Consider the following 16994-nt stretch of genomic DNA (forward strand, 5'->3'; position numbering starts at 1 on the left):
CGCCGCGGGGATTCCGACCCCCCCTACCGCCATCCAGATCCCGGCGGTCGGACCGCCGAGATCCGGATGGCGGTAGGGGGGGTCGCGGGGCCCCTGGGGGCCCCTGCAGTGCCCATGCCACTGGCATGGGCATTGCAGGGGCCCCCGTAAGAGGGCCCCTACATGTATTTCACTGTCTGCTGCGCAGACAGTGAAATACGCGACGGGTGCAACTGCACCCGTCGCACAGCTTCCACTCCGCCGGCTCGATTCCGAGCCGGCTTCATCGTGGAAGCCTCTTTCCCGCTGGGCTGGCTGGCGGTCTGAAGGCGACCGCCCGCCAGCCCAGCGGGAAAGTCAGAATTACCGCCGCGGTCTTTCGACCGCGGAACGGTAACCTGACGGCGGGACTTTGGCGGGCGGCCTCCGCCGCCCGCCAAGGTCAGAATGAGGGCCTATATGTTTTGTTCAGTTTAGCTGCCTATTTGCTTTAACATGGAGTTAGCCATTACATTTTGAATTCAGTTCACCTGCCTATTGGCTTTGACATGGCATTAGCCATTACATTTTGTATTCAGTTTAGCTGCCTATTGGCTTTGACATGACATTAGACATTACTTTTGATATTTAGTTTAGCTGCCTATTGGCTTTGACATGACATTAGACATTACATTTGATATGTAGGTTAGCTGCCTATTGGCTTTAACGTAGGATTAGACATTGCAGTTGAGAAATTACAGATGTCTGTGTTTTTCCAAGCTGTGTTTTTCCACAAGATGGACCAAGCTGTTTTCTTCACACCAGACCTTAGCTGATAAGAGCACGTAGATTTTGAGTTTACCTCGCAATCCAGTCTGAGAGCGGAATTGCTCAGGAGAACTGGCCACTCTCCAAGGTTGTTCGGCTCTCACACTGAGTTTGCTTTTAAGGATGACTCTGGGCTACAGTGAGTTAGATTTGAATCTGCTTGATTTCAGGCTGGAGCTAGACGTCAGTTGCCAGTCTCCCGTTTGGGTAGAAAATCTCTTTCTCGCAGTTGACTGAGTCATCAACTTGCAGACCCCAGAAAGATGAAGCTGAGTTAGGCCCTACTGCCCTGCCCATATGGTGATGAATTAGACTTTTATGCTTTGCTGTTATGTTATATATTTGCTGTGTACATTACAACTGAGAAGTACTGTGATATATTTTGCTTTCATTGCTGCGACTACTTTTGAATGTGTGCTTCCAATCTACTAATTTCGTCTCTCAGGAACTTGTGGGTGGGGGAGAATTAATAACAATAAATGTCTTCTTTGAACTCAAAAGTGCATTCCAGAGAGGTTCTTTAAGCTCCGATAGGAGATAAGTGGGAAAGCAGAACACCCCTACAGTGTCTAAGTCAATTCTTAGACATTGTAAGTGCAGGGTAGTCATTCTGTGTACATGGTCTGGGATTTTTTCAAAAACTAACTCCACAGTTCCATAATGGCTACACTGAATACTGAGAAGTTTGGTATCAAACTTCTCAGCACAATAAACCCACACTGATGTGAGTGTGGGAATTACTGAGAAATGCACACAGAAGGCATCTTAGAGATGCCAGCTCTACTGTTAGTGTGTGACCGACCTGTCTGTGCCAGCCTGCCACTACCAGACGAGTCTGACCACATAGGGTGGGTGCCATTGTGCTCTTTGTGGTCAGAAACAAAGCCTGTGCAGGGGGAGGTGCTTCACACCTCCCCCTTCAGGAACTGTAACACCTGGCAGTGAGCCTCAAAGGCTCAAGCCTGGTGTTACAGCGCCCCAGGGCACTCCAGCTGGTGGAGAAGCCCCCCCTGACACAGCCCCCACTTTTGGCGGCAGGTCCGGAGATAATGAGAAAAACAAGGAGTCACCCCCTTAGCCAGGTCCACCCCTAAGGTGACCAGAGCTGAAGTGACCCCCTCCTTGAAAAATCCTCCATCTTGTTTTGGAGGATTTAGCCCGATAGGGATGTGCTCCCCTCCCCAAAGGGAAGGTGCACAAGGAGGGGGTAGCCACCCTCTGGGACAGTAGCCATTGCCTACTGCCCTGTGAGCCTAACACACCCCTAAATTCAATATTTAGGGGTGACCATGAACCCAGGATTTTGGATTCTTGATGACCTACAAAGAAGGACTGCTTAGCTCAAAAGCCATGAAGAGAAGGAAGACGCCAACTACTTTAGCCCCAGTCCTAACGGCATGTCTCCTACTTCAGAGAACCTGCACCAGTGATGCATCCTGCGGGCCCAGCAACCTCTGCTGACTCAGAGGACTGCCCTGCACCTAAGAAGTATCAAGAACTCCCATGGACAGTGGACCTGTTCAATCAAGAAAGAAGAAACCATCTTTAAAGGGACTCCCACCTCACTCCAGAAGCATGAGTCCCCAACACTCCGCACCAGACGCCTCGGCCCGTGTCCAGAGAAACCAACTATCCAGAGAGGACACCCAGGCCACTCAGACAACGTGTCCACCGTCGGCTGACCTCCCTGTACCCCCAAGTTGACATCTGCAGAGGGAATCCCAAGGGTCCACTGACTGCGAAGGCCCGGGATGAAGATATCCGACGCCTGGAGAAGCAATGCATCCTCAGCCCCCAGGCCTGTGAGAAACCGACCACCAGTGCAGCAACAACCAGCAGGCAGCCCTCATCAGTTCCTGGTCGGTGGCTGGCCCAGGAAGCTCCCCTGTGCCCTGCCTGCAGCGTCTGAGTGACCCCCGGTTTCCTCCATTGAATCCTATTGAAGACCCAATGCCCTGTTTACCCACTGCACCCGGCCGCCCCTGTGCCGCTGAGGGTGTGTGTTGTGTGCCTACTTGGGCCCCCCCCCTGTGCTCTACCAAACCCCCCTGGTCTGCCATCCGACAACACGGATACCGGATCGGAGCACCCCCGTCTCCACAGGCCCCCATGTTATTTTGGCTCCTGGTTGACCTCTGCAACTAACTGGTGCACCTGACCGGCCCGTGTTGCTGGTGCTGGGTGTTTGGGGTTGCCTTGAACCCACAATGGTGTGCTACCCGTGCCCCGGAGACTGAATTTGTAAGTGCTTTACTTACCGTGATGACTGAACTTTACTTACCTCCCCCAGGAACTGTTGAAAGTTGCACTGTGTCCACTTTTAAAATAGCTTATTGCCATTTTATGAACATCTGTATACATTACTGTTTTGATTCAAAGTTCTAACTATACCTATGCAAAGTGCCTTTCACTGAATGTAATTACCTGCAATCTAAACCTTGTGGTCTTAAAAAATAAACAAAAGAATATTTTTCTATGAAAAACCTATTGGCCTGGAGTTAAGTCATTGAGTGTGTGTTTTCATTTATTGTTTGTGTGTGTACAACAAATGGTTAACACTACCCTCTGACAAGGCTAACTGCTCAAACACACTACCACAAATAGAGCATTAGTATTATCTATAATTGCCTCTGTCAAGCCTCTTGGGGAACCCCTGGACTCTGTGCACACTATGTCTCATTTTGATATAGTATAAACAGAGCCAGCTTCCTACAACAGGCTACAGATGGATTATAGGAAATGGCAGCTATGAATGTACTGGAGATTGCCTTGGGTTATCTGATGAAGGCCAGTGAAGTGAGAGCTTGGTCAGAGCTGACCGATTTTCACTACACTTCAAAGATCTACATTACTCTGAGTTTAAAGTAGAATTCTGGGAGAAAACTACCATTCCAAACACTTCTTCAAACAAAAAATTGCACAAAAGTAATCTAAGCTTCAAAGAAATTATTATTACTGTGAAAAAAAGATAAATGAAATACATGGTGATGGAGCTATAGGCAAAGTGATAATAAGAAGGGGTTTATTCCTTTCCATTACAGAGGAAATGTGGTGTAGAAGTTAGGTTAAGAATTGCTGGGGCTGAGCCAAAATGATTTCCACATAATTGGTTCTTATCATAAATGTCACTGTGAAACAAAGAACCAATGGAAAAGAACGCACCCACAGAATTAACTGTAGTTCAAATTTATTTAAGCTTTTTAACCATTACTTTTTGCTTTCTCTGTAAGCAAATAATCAGTTGCACTTTGTGATCACTTACTTTATATATTCCTCTTTATTTTCTTCAGTGACCAGAATGTTGCTGCCATCTGGTTTCAACTCCTGGCTCTGAATTTCACCGAGGATCTCTTTATCAACTGAGAAAAACATTTCTAAACCACATTCTTCTATGTTGTTTTCTCTACAAAAAGAGACACCAAATAGTTCAGTGGCATGAAGTATTAAATATTCTACATTCTCACATGGAATAGCACTAGTAGTCACACTTCTTAATAACAGACTTTGATCAAAACATTCCTCTGTGTTCTTTGCTTTTGCACCATATGCTCCGATTTTAGAATTCTCCTCTTGAGCGTTCACTAAAGATTACTCATGTTTCTATGCCCTTCGGTTAATATTGTTCTGCCCAAACCACTGCTGCTGAAGAACAAATTACTTACCTTTGGTAATGAATTATCTGGTAGAGACATATTCTATTTGCAGATTCCTTATCTTAGAATTTCCCCCAGGCATCAGTCTGGATCTGGAGATTTTTCTTCAAGCAGTACCCCTGTACGCCATAAGGTGGCATTGGTCAACTGGCTGCCGGATATGTCGTCGCTGGTCGTAAATTGGCACCACCCTGGTGCGCTGACATCAGTTTCTTTTCACAACTTTTCACACCAGAAGCTAGGAGTCACGAAGAACACTGACCCTGCTGCGCCAGAACTAGGGCTTTGAAAGGGAAGTCCCTGTCCCTAGAAATCAGTTCGCAAAGCGGGAAGGATAGGCAAGTCGGTAAGGAATCAGCATCTAGAATATGACTCTACCAGATAAATTGTTATTAAAGGTAAGTAACTTGTTCATCTGATAGAGACTTCTAGTTGCAGATTCCTTACCTTAGAATAGATACCCAAGCAATACCATCCCTAGAGGAGAGTCTGAGAACAAAGATCATACTAGGAAGTCCTGCAGGACCGAACGGGCAAAGTGCCCAACCCTTTGGACCAGACTGCTCAGGCAGTAGTGGTTGGTATACGAGTGTGCAGGGACGTCCACGTTCCTGCCTAGCAGATGTCCAGGACAAGAACTCTATATGCTAACGCAATGGTTTCAACTGTTGCTCTAGTACAGTTAGAGCGCAAGCCCTCCAGGGATTGCTTTCTAGCCAATGCGTAGCACATTTTATTGAAGAGAACAACCCATCTAGAGATGACTCTTATACACAGCCCAACCCTTCTCTGCACTCACCTAACCCATAAAGAGCTGATCATCTACCCGGAACTCTTTGGTACAATCACGAAGGAATGCAAATACTTTTTTTGGCTCCAGGTGGTGGAGTCTCTCCTTTTCCTTAGAAGGATGTGTAGGAGTGTAAAAGGTAGACAAAGTGATGGATTGGCCTACATCATAGGGTGTGACTACCTTAGGTAGAAAGGAAGCCCCAGTTTTAAGCAACATCTTGTCAAGGTGGATCAGGATGAAAGGTGGCTTTGAAAAATGAGTCTGCAGCTCACTCACTCTGCGGACAGAGGCAATAGCTACAAGGAAGACTGTTTTCAGAGTAAGCAGGCGAAGTGGGCAGTTGTGAAGTGGTTCAACAGAGGCACAAATCAGAAGGGTAGGAACTAAGTTCAAATCCCATTGTGGCATTAAGAACTGGGAAGGAGGAAAGAGATGGGTAAGACCCTTAAGAAATCTTCCAACAATGGGTGAGGTAAACAAAGAGTGTTGGTCGGGCAATCGGCGGAAAGCTGAGATGGTAGACAAATAACCCTTTAGGGTGCCCAGAGCAGAGCCCTGCTGGGCCAGAGAGACAAAGGAGCCTCAGAAAAAGAGGTCAGCAGACTTGTCTGTACACCACTGCAGACATTTATTCCACCTACAGGCCTATACCATTTTGGTGGAGGGACCCCTGGCTGCCAAGATAAGATCACAGACATCAGATGGAAAGTTGAAAGCTGTCAACTGCCGCACCTCAATCTCCATGCACGAAGGCGAAGACTGGACAGGTCTGGGTGGAGAATCGTTCCCTGCTCCTGCGAGAGAATATCCTCCCGAAGGGGCAGTCTGATCATAGGATCTGTGGCCACTCTCAGTAGCTCTGGACACCATACTCTCTGTGCCCAGTCTTGAGCCACAAGAATGACTTGGGCCTGGTCACTCTTGATTTTCTTCAGAACTCTGGACAGAAGTGGTTATTGGTGGGACGGTGTAAAGGAGGCCTGTGTTCCACTCAAGACGAAAAGCGTCACTGAGCGAGTGCAGCTTTGGAAACTCCAACGCGCAAAACAGTTGACATTGCACGTTCTGTGAGGAGGCAAATAGATCTAATCAAGGGTCTCACCAATGCTGAAAGAGGCCTTGCGCCACCTCCAGATGGAGATGCCTTTTGTGATTGACTATGCATCAACAGCCGAGTTTGTCTGCTCTGGTGCTCAGAGAGCCCGCCAGATGTTGGAACACTAGGATTATGCCCTGATGTTCCAGCCATGTCCAGAGGTATAGAGCCTCTTGACAAAAAGTCTACAACCCCATTCTGCCCTGCTTGTTGTAGTACCATATGGCGGTAGTGTTGTCCGTGGGCACTTGCACCACTTTTCCTTTTAGAGAGGGAAGAAATGCTTTCAATGCAAGCCTGATCGCCCAGAGCTCCAAAAGACTGATATGGAGCTCGGACTCCGCTGGAGACCAGACACCTCTTATCTCCTCCTCTCTCATGAGGCCCGCCCCATCCCAAGAGTGAAGCATCTGTCAGTGTGGTCAGATTGGTTTGGGGAAGACAGAGTGATCTGCCATTGACCCAATTGCAATTTGAAAGCCACCACTGCATGTCTTTCGCAGTTTCCTCCGAGATCTGGACCATGTCGGAGATTCCCCTGATGCTACGTCCACAGGAACTTCAGTTCCCACTGCAGAGCCTGCACATGCAATCTGGCACCTGTCACCAGCAGGATGCACAGCATCCTCAGAATCATTTTCACCGAAATCCAGGATAGAGGCTGAAACATCGGAATTATACCCTAAATATCCTGGACTCGCTTTTTAGGGGGATTATGTCTGAAACTGAACTGTGTCCAGAACAGCTCAGATGAAAGGGTGTGTGTGAGGAGTCGTCAGGTGTGGCTTCAGCATGTTTATAGTGAAACCCAGCAAGTGCAGAAGGTTCGCGGTAGTCTAAAGGTGGGAGACGACTTTCTGGGGTGTGTTCGCCTTCAACAGCCAGTCATCGAGGTAGGTGAAGACTGAAACTCCTACCCTACCCAGATGAACTCCATCCACCACCATCACTTTTGTGAACACCTGAGGGGTGCTAGTAATGGCGAAGGGGAGCACAGTAAATTAAAAGTGCTCATGACCTACCACAAATCACAAGTAGCATCTGTGGGCAGGCGAGACGGGTATCTGGAAGTAAGCGTCCTGCAAGTCCAAAGCTACCATCTAGTCTCCAGGGTCCAAGGCAGACAAGACCTGAGCCAGAGTGAGCATTTTGAACTACTTCTTGAGGAAGAGATAAAGGGCCCGAAGGTCTAGGATAGGACCAAGGCCCTTGTCCTTTTTGGGCACCAGAAAGTAGCGGGAATAGCAACCATAACCTACTTCTGGCAAAGGGAGCCTCTCTATGGCTCCCTTGGTCAAAAGAGTCACGACTTCCTCGCAGACAAGTGTCAGATGATCCTTAGGTGAGCGGTCGTAGGATGGAGGCATGGTCGGAGGGGGCAGTCTTGAAAGGGAGGGAGTAGCCCCTTCGGACTATTTGCAAAACCCACTGGTCTGTCGTGATAGATTCCCAGTGGGGCAGGTGATGGCGGATCCTGCCTCCAACTGGTCTGAGATTGTGGGACAGACTAGGAAGGCTTGGAGGCTGCAGCAGGGGTGGACTGGGCAGACCTCTGGTTCCCTCAACCATGAGCCTGTGGGATTCCGCATCCACGCTGCTAGCATGATCAGCTCTGTGGCCGGCAGGGAAAGGACGCGACAGGGAACTCCTTCCGCTGACACGAATGGAGCAAAAAGCGGACTGTGGTGGGCAAAGGGCAGAGAGGCCAAGGGACTCAGCTGTAGCCTGGGACTATTTGAACCTCTCGAGCGCCAAGGCTGCTTTGTCTCTGAAGAGACAGGCGCCATCAAAGGACATGTCCTTGAGAGACTGTTGGACATCCCCCGAAAACTAGATGTCTTCAACCAAGCGCTGCACCTCAAGGACACTGTTGATGCAACTTATGTAACCAGTGAGTCGGTCGTGCCCAGCCCATATCGAATCATGAACGTAGCTGCATCCTTTCCATCAGCAACAGCTTAGGAGATGATGGCCCGGGCCCCCTCCGGGACCTGCGGCAATACCTGCGTGACCGTATCCTACAACGAATGAGTGTAGCGGCCCGAAAGGCGATGTTCACTGACCGCAATGCCAGGCAGGAGGAACGAAACATTTTCTTCCCAAGTTGATCCCATCTTTTTGACTCCCTGTCCAGGGGATCGGATGGGAATGTTCCAGAGGAAGAAGAAGACTGAATGACAAGGATCTCTGGCATAGAGTGTTGGGACAGGAATTTAGGATCGTTCAGCGCAGGCCAATGGCAGCAGGCAACTGTCCTTTTCAGGATCCCCTATGCTGGGTCTGGACTAGGTACCTAGAAGGACATCAATGAGGGCTTCATTGAAGGGTAAATTAGCACGTCAAAAGCAGCAAGTAGTTTTCCACATTGTACAATGTGCTCATGTTTTTATTTTTCGTTTTCTTTCCCACCAAGGGCTTAGGCTGATAAGAATGTACCAGATGGCAGGGAACGGTCTTGTTTTGAAATGGCACCTTGGGATTGTGGCCACGTCCCGATGTGTTATTTTCAAAGCAGGCCTAAGGCAATCAGCATTTTTTTAATAAATAAACTTTTGCAGTGAGAGGGAGGCTCTAGAATTTTCCTCTCTTGTTTGTTTGAAGTATAAGAGGCCGAGACCAGACGGGCAGGGGACAGAGAGTGATTCAGATCTCAGACATACCCAGGACGCTGGGGCGTGTCATCCTTCCTGTGAGGATAATTGATCTCTCTCCCTGCTCGATCGATTCTGGGATCTGGCGATCTGATGCTGAATACGAGGGAGATGAAGCAGTTGTGCCCTTGCCTCGTGGTGATGCATATTTTTTAATTTATGTGCTTTGCATTACAATATAGATACATATATTTGTTGTGTATATTGCAGTGAAGAATCATTTGTACATGTTTTCTTTTCATTGTTGCGACCATTTTTAAACGTATGCTTTCAGCATGCTGACCTTCTTTTACGAACCTTGCAAAGTGAAATCATAAATGTCTTCTTTAGACTAAGAAGCCCATTCCAGAGATTTTTGTCAGTGCATGAGTGTTTCAGCTCGGTCAGTCGTGACGCAAAACAGGTTCTCTAATGGAAGCCCCAGGCTGAAGCACCTTAGTCAGGAGGTTAGTCCTGGCCGCTAAAGAAGGAAGCTCGAGGTACAGGACCACAGCTGCCCTACTGATCACCATAGAATATGACACACTGTCCTCCGTAGCCATGGTAGGTAGAGGAAGCATGCAAGATTCTGGAGAAGTGTCCAGACCACTAGCCTCACCCAATTCCTGTGCCAAGTTCATGTCAGGGTTGTCAAGCTGGTATTCCAGAGAGTCCAACGACCCCTCTAAACCTTGCCCGTATTCATACCCATAGTAAAATGGGTCAGAATCCAACCTGGGGTGTAAAGAGCCCATCAAAGTCAGATCCAGCGTCGAGTGATGCCGTTTCGGCTCCAGGTCCTCTGAGGCTCGGGCGGAGCTGGTGTGAAACCCGAGGGACCCCACCCAAGCCCCCAAAGGCAGCGCAGGGAGTTCGGTCTGCCCAAAAATAAGGCGCATGGCATCTTAAAATTACTTTAGCTGGGCAGGGGTAGCTCCAGCTCCTGGAAACTCAGGGAGGCGCGGAGCAGACCCAGAAGTGGGCTGTGAGGACAGAGGCCTCAAGCGCTGACCTCTTCCTGAGTCGCATCGGCCAAGTGATGGGGTGAAGTTGAAGAATGTTTAGCCTTCTTCGACGACTTCTTCTTGTGACCCGAATGTCATGAAGATTTGGAATGGGACGAGTAGGAGTGGTGATGACTCCTCAAGCGGTCTTGAGACCTTCCTCTCGAGCGAGACCGTGAGCGATGCCCTCAAAGCCTTCGGGTTCATGGCCTAACACTCTGAGCGCGACTTCAAGTTGTGGTTGTGCTTCAGACACCACAAACACACCAGGTGCAGGTCTGTCACCGACGTCATGCATTGACAGGCATTGTATGGTTTGAAGCTGGTCTTTCAAGACATCTCGATGCACCAAAGAAGTGTAAAAACGGACAAAAAGGTCAAATTCAGTTAAAAATTGACCAGATAGCTCTTCTCCAGATCTGCATGTGGAGTGGAAAGAAAATAAGTGACATTACACCTTGGTGGCACCTACGTACAACTGTGACATCATCACAGCGACCGCAGAGTCGACCGACGCCACCTAACAAGCAAGGGTACTGCTCAAAGAAAACATCTATGGATCCAGACTGACGCCTGGGGGAAATTCTAAGGTAAGGAATCTGCAAGTCACTATCAGATATATATATATATATATATATATATATATATATATATATATATATATATATATATAGAAAATGTCACTTACCCAGTGTACATCTGTTCATGGCATGTTGTGCTGCAGCTTCACATGCTGTGCACTGTTCCTACCATCTAGTGTTGGGCTCGGAGTGTTACAAGTTGTTTTTCTTCGAAGAAGTCTTTTTGAGTCACGGGACCGAGTGACTCCTCCCTTTCGGCTCCATTGCGCATGGGTGCCGACTCCATCTTAGATTGTTTTCCCCGCAGAGGGTGAGGTAGGAGTTGTTAAAGTAAGGATACTAGAGGTGCCCATGCAATGGAGTAAATGTGTATGTACATAGAGTATTAAAGGCAAAAATATTTACATATATACAATTTCAATGCAACTAAGACAGCTACAGGCTCCCGGGGAGGTGGGAGGGCGCATGTGAATCTGCAGTGCAACATGCCACGAACAGATGTACACTTGGTAAGTGACATTTTCCGTTCAATGGCATGTGTAGCTGCAGATACACATGCTGTGCATAGACTACAAAGCAGTAATCTCCCCAAAAGCGGTGGTTAGCCTGTAGGAGTTGAAGTTGTCTGAAATAATGTTCTTAGGACAGCCTGTCCTACTGTGGCTTGTTGTGCTGCTAACACATCTACACAGTAATGCTTAGTAAATGTATGAGGTGTAGACCAAGTGGCTGCCTTACAAATTTCTGTCATTGGTATATTACCAAGAGAAGCCATTGTGGCGCCTTTCTTTCGAGTGGAGTGTGCCCTTGGAGTAATGGGTAATTCTCTTTTAGCTTTTAGGTAACAGGTTTGAATGCATTTGACAATCCATCTGGCAATGTAATACATTAGCGCTCTTTTTATGTTTAACCTATGTAATGCCCTTTCTGCTACTGAGTCTGGCTGTGGGTAGAAGACTAGGAGCTCTACCGTTTGATTTAAATAAAACAGTGATATGACTTTTGGTAAGAATTGTGGGTTTGTACGGAGAACCACCTTATGTTTATGTATTAGTATAAAGGGTTCTTGAATAGTAAACGCCTGTATTTCGCTAACTCTTCCAAGTGAAGTGATAGCTATTAGAAAGGCTACTTTCCAAGTTAAAAATTGGATTTGACAAGAATGCATGGGTTCAAATGGTGGGCCCATGAGTCGTGTTAACACAATATTAAGATTCCACGAAGGCACTGGTGGTGTCCTTGGGGGTATGATTCTTTTTAGTCCTTCCATAAAGGCTTTAATAACTGGGATTCTAAAAAGCGATTTTGTATGTTTAATCTGCAGATAGGCAGATATTGCAGTGAGATGTATTTTAATGGAAGAGAAGGCTAGAATGGACTTTTGTAAGTGTAGTAAGTAACTTACAAAGTTTTGTGTGGAGGCGTCTAGTGGCGTAATTTGATCTTTTCCATTTGTTAGCATAACTATGTCTGGTTGTGGGTTTTCTTGCTTGTTTAATGACCTCCATACATTCTTTAGAAAGGTTTAGATATCCAAATTCTAAGATTTCAGGAGCCAGATTGCTAGGTTGAGCGATGCTGGATTCAGGTGTCTGATCTGTTTGTGTTGTGTTAACAGATCTGGTCTGTTTGGTAGTTTGATGTGGGGTACCACAGATAGGTCCAACAGTGTGGTGTACCACGTTGGCGAGCCCACGTTGGTGTTATAAGTATTAGTTTGAGTTTGTTTTGACTCAGTTTGTTGACCAGATAAGGAATGAGCGGGAGAGGGGGGAAAAGCGTAAGCAAATATCCATGACCAGCTGATCCATAGAGCATTGCCCTTTGACTGAGAGTGTGGCTACCTGGATGCGAAGATTTGGCATTTTGCGTTTTCTTTTGTTGCAAATAGATCTATGTTTGGTGTCCCCCAGTGGTAGAAGTGATCTTGTAGAATCTGGGGATGTATTTCCCATTCGTGAGTTTGCTGTTGATCTCGACTGAGATTGTCGGCCAACTGATTTTGAATGCCTGGTATGTATTGTGCTATGAGGCGAATGTTGTTGTGAATTGCCCAATGCCAATTTGTTTGTGCTAAGAGACACAGCCGTGACAAGTGTGTCCTCCCCTGTTTGTTTAGATAATACATTGTCGTCATATTGTCTGTCTTGACAAGAATGTCTTTGTGGGCTAGAAGTGGCTGAAACGCTTTTAATGCTAGTAATACAGATAGCAGTTCCAAGTCATTTATGTGAAGTAGTTTTTTGTTGATTGTCCCATTGACCTTGTATGCTGTGATTGTTGAGGTCTGCTCCTCACCCAATCATGGAAGTGTCCGTTGTGATAAGGACGTGAGGCACTGGGTCATGAAAAGGCCGCCCCTTGTTTAAATGTACAGGGTTCCACCATTGATGCGAAGAGTGTGTTCGGCGGTCTAACAACACTAGATCTTGGAGTTGACCATGTGCCTGCGTCCATTGTTTTGCTAGGCACTGCTGTAAGAGCCGCATGTGTAGCCTTGCGTTTGGGACAATAGCTATGCATGAGGACATCACGCCTAGTAGTTTCATCACAAACCTTACAGTGTATTGTTGGTTTGGTTGCATGATTGATCTTACACTTTGGAATGATTGAACTCTTTGTGGACTTGGAGTGGCAATTGCTTTTTGTGTGTTGAGTGTTGCTCCCAAATACTGTTGTATTTGGGACGGTTGTAGATGTGATTTTAGGGAATTTATAGAAAACCCTAGTTTCTGTAGATTATCTATGATGTTTTGCGTTTGAAATTGACATTGTTGCTGAGAGTTGGCTTTTATTAGCCAATCGTCCAAAGATGGGAATACGTGCATGTGCTGTCTCCTTATATGAGCTGCTACTACGGCTAGGCATTTTGTAAATACTCTGGGGGCTGTTATTCCGAATAGTAGCACTTTGAATTGATAATGTATTACAAACCTGAGGTATTTCCTGTGAGATGGATGCATGGGTATGTGGAAATACGCATCCTTGAGATCCAGTGTTGTCATGTAATCCCCTCTTTTTAGTAAGGGAACTACGTCCTGAAGTGTTACCATGTGGAAAGGATCTGATTTGATGAAGAGATTCAGTGTCCTGAGATCTAAGATAGGCCTTAAAGTATAGTCATTTTTTTGGAATAAGGAAATACAGGGAGTAAACGCCTGTTCCCTTCTGGTGATAGGGTACTAGCTCTATGGCTTGTTTTTGTAGCAGTGCTTGGACCTCTATATGTAATAGGTCTAAGTGTTGTGGAGACAATCTATGCGGCTTTGTTGGAACATCTGGAGGGAATGTTGTGAATTCTATGCAATAACCATGTTGGATACTTGATAGGACCCACGTGTCTGTGGTAATGTGTGTCCAATTGTGGTAGTATTTGGTTAGCCTCCCCCCCACTGGTGACAAGTGTTGGGGTAGTGTGACATTGAAGTCACTGTTTGCTAGGGCTTGGTTTGGCGGGCTGGAATTTTCCTCTTCCTCTTTGGAATAGTCCTCTATAGGAACCACAAAACCCCCCTCTTTGGTATTGTGACTGGTAGGTGGGTTTTGTTTGGGAGGTGGATGGTTCAGATGTCTGTTGCCGTAATTCCCCCCCCCCTAAATTGTGGTTTCCTAAAAATGCCTCTGAATTGTGGTGAGTAAAGCGCGCCCATGGCTTTGGCCGTGTCTGTGTATTTTTTCATCGTCTTGATCGCGGTATCGACTTCCGGACCAAACAACTGATGTTGGTTAAACGGCATATTTAGTACCGCCTGTTGTATTTCTGGTTTGAATCCAGAACTTCGCAGCCAAGCATGCCTTCGAATTGTTACAGTCGTGTTGACAGTCCGTCCTGCTGTATCTGCAGAGTCTAATGCAGACCGTATCTGATTGTTTGATATGGCCTGTCCCTCTTCAACTACTTGATGGGCACGTTTTTGGTGTTCCTTGGGTAAATGCTGGATGATGTCTTGCATCTCGTCCCAGTGTGCCCGGTCGTAGCGTGGAAGTAGGTCTTGCGAATCTGCAATTCGCCATTGATTGGTTGCTTGTGATGCCACTCTTTTGCCAGCTGCACAAACTTTCGACTCTCTTTGTCAGGTGGTGGGGCATCCCCTGATGATTGTGAGTTCGCCCTTTTTCTTGCAGCCCCCACAACCACTGAGTCCGGAGTGAGCTGTTGCATTATAAACACTGGGTCTGTCGGCAGTGGTTTATATTTCTTTCGACCCTCGGTGTCCTAGCTCTTCCCTTTGCAGGCTCTTGAAAGGCCTGTTGTGCATGCTTAAGCATGCCCGGTAGCATTGGTAGGCTTTTATAGGATGAGTGGGTGGATGCCAGAGTGTTGAAAAGGAAGTCATCCTCCACTGGTTCAGAGTGCATTGTTACGTTGTGGAACGTAGCTGCCCTGGCTAGTACTTGCGTATATGCTGTACTTTCCTCTGGTGGTGAAGGCTTGGTTGGATAACACTCTGGGCTGTTGTCCGATATAGGTGGATCGTATAGATCCCATGTATCAGCATCATCTTGGGTCATCCCAGTATGTGTGGGCGACTGCGTTATCGGTGTACCCACTGGTGACAAGTGTGGTGAATGCAGTGGGGATGGTTGTGGTGAGACCTGTGGTGGTGGTGACTTGTCTCTAACCCACTTTGGCTTTTGGTTGCATTTCTGATTCTTGAAAGGCTAGTTTTCGTTTAGATTTGAGTGGAGGGATGGTCTGTATCTTCCCTGTTTCCTTCTGGATTTGTAACCTTTGTTGCGTTTGGTCAGGTTCTTCTACATCCAGATCTTGCTCAAATCTATGCCTTTCTTTGAGCTGCATCGAAAGCCCTTGCTCCTCAGTGTATGATGATCGTTTCGGCTCCGAAGCTGGTTTTTTCGGTACCGAAATTCCTAATTTAATTGTCTTTTTTGGCTCCGAGGAGCTTTTTCGGGGCTTGCTTGACACGACAACTGTATGCTGAAATTTTTCGGTGCCGGAATCTCGATCTGAGCTGGAAGTCTTCGGCAACTCTTTGGTCTTTTTCGGTGCCGATGTTATTTGGTCACCTTCCTTTCTGTGGGTTGAGCCATGGCCTGCTGGCGGTGGCGTCCCCGTGGCCTTGAATTTTTTGGTGTGATCCTGGGTTTGGGACTGGACAGGTTTACTCACATTTTGTTGCACCATCGAGGGTTGTTCACGTTTCAGATTCATCAGAGTCTGTTTCTTGGATGGAAATTCTTTCTTCCTCCTCGACGTCGAGATCTTGTTTCGGCTTCGACGCCATTTGTAGTCTTCTTGCGCATCGATCTCTCAAGGTTTTCTTCGATCGAAACGCTCGGCAAGCTTCACAAGTATCCTCTCTGTGTTGAGGCGACAAACACAGGTTACAGACCCGGTGCTGGTCTGTATAAGGATACTTGGTGTGACACTTAGGACAGAAACGGAAGGGGGTCCAGTCCATTAGTCTTGGATGATGGGTGTGGTCGGGCAGACTCGGCCTCGATGAAGAGTGGAAGTCCCGAAGGGCCGCCGAAGCGGTCTTGATGTCAGTGCCAATACCCTAGAACTAAACCGGTACCGAACGAGAACAATACCGATGAATTTTTTGATACTTAGCTAACTTTCCCGATTCGAAATACGGAGCGAAGAGGAACACGTCCGAACCCGATGGTGGAAAGAAAACAATCTAAGATGGAGTCGACGCCAATGAGCAATGGAGCCGAAAGGGAGGAGTCACTCGGTCCCATCACTTGAAAAGACTTCTTAGAAGAAAAACAACTTGTAACGCTCCGAGCCCAACACTAGATGCCAGGAACAGTGCACAGCATGTGTATCTGCAGCTACACATGCCATCGAACATATATATATATATACACAGTGCTATATAAACACACACCTTGTTAATACTTACCTTCAACAGACTATTTCGTGGTACAGGCATGTGTTGTAAAAGTATGTGTGTGGTAAACAATGTGTGGTAAAGGCATGCGTTGTGCTTTAACGTGCAGTAATGTCACACCACCAAAATTATGAGTTGTGGACTAAGGGAAGAAAAGCCTGAAGACCTAGAAAAAACGCTTTCTTGGTAGTTATAGTCATGTTTTCATATTAAGGACAACCAAGTACTAGAAGCAAAGACTTTAGAACCTAATAAAAAACACACACTAAATATCAAACACTAATTGTATACCAACAAATGTTTGACTAAAAAGACAGAAGATATTCAAGTTTATAAAACAATAATTAACTGTTAGGGTTCAACTGCTCTAGACAGAGACCTTCAATGCCTGTCTGGCTGCTGTCCTGTCTGACCTCATCTTCCTCCCTGCTGCTAAGTAAAAAGTGACAACAGGGGGCCTTTTGTAGGCTCAAGCCTTGACTGATTATGTAAACTTACCCATCCTCCCTCACAGGAATCAACCACAGCTTGGCTTATTCCTGCAAGCGCTAAATTGTAGGTGAGGTGCCAAATGGGTGAAGGCAAAAGGT

At 46.8% G+C, this 16994-nt stretch overlaps 1 protein-coding gene across 3 annotated transcripts in view; it reads right to left on the reverse strand.

Annotated features, from left to right (window-relative positions):
• Nucleotides 1-16994, reverse strand: part of ITCH (itchy E3 ubiquitin protein ligase) — a 779961-nt gene that overhangs the window by 124702 nt on the left and 638265 nt on the right. For all 3 annotated transcript variants that reach the window (XM_069243816.1, XM_069243814.1, XM_069243815.1), the window contains one exon: nt 4049-4189. In XM_069243816.1, the coding sequence (XP_069099917.1) occupies nt 4049-4189 (141 nt within the window). The remainder of the gene's footprint in view (nt 1-4048; nt 4190-16994) is intronic.

Source organism: Pleurodeles waltl, chromosome 7, assembly GCF_031143425.1.
Source record: "Pleurodeles waltl isolate 20211129_DDA chromosome 7, aPleWal1.hap1.20221129, whole genome shotgun sequence".
Lineage (NCBI taxonomy): Eukaryota > Metazoa > Chordata > Amphibia > Caudata > Salamandridae > Pleurodeles > Pleurodeles waltl.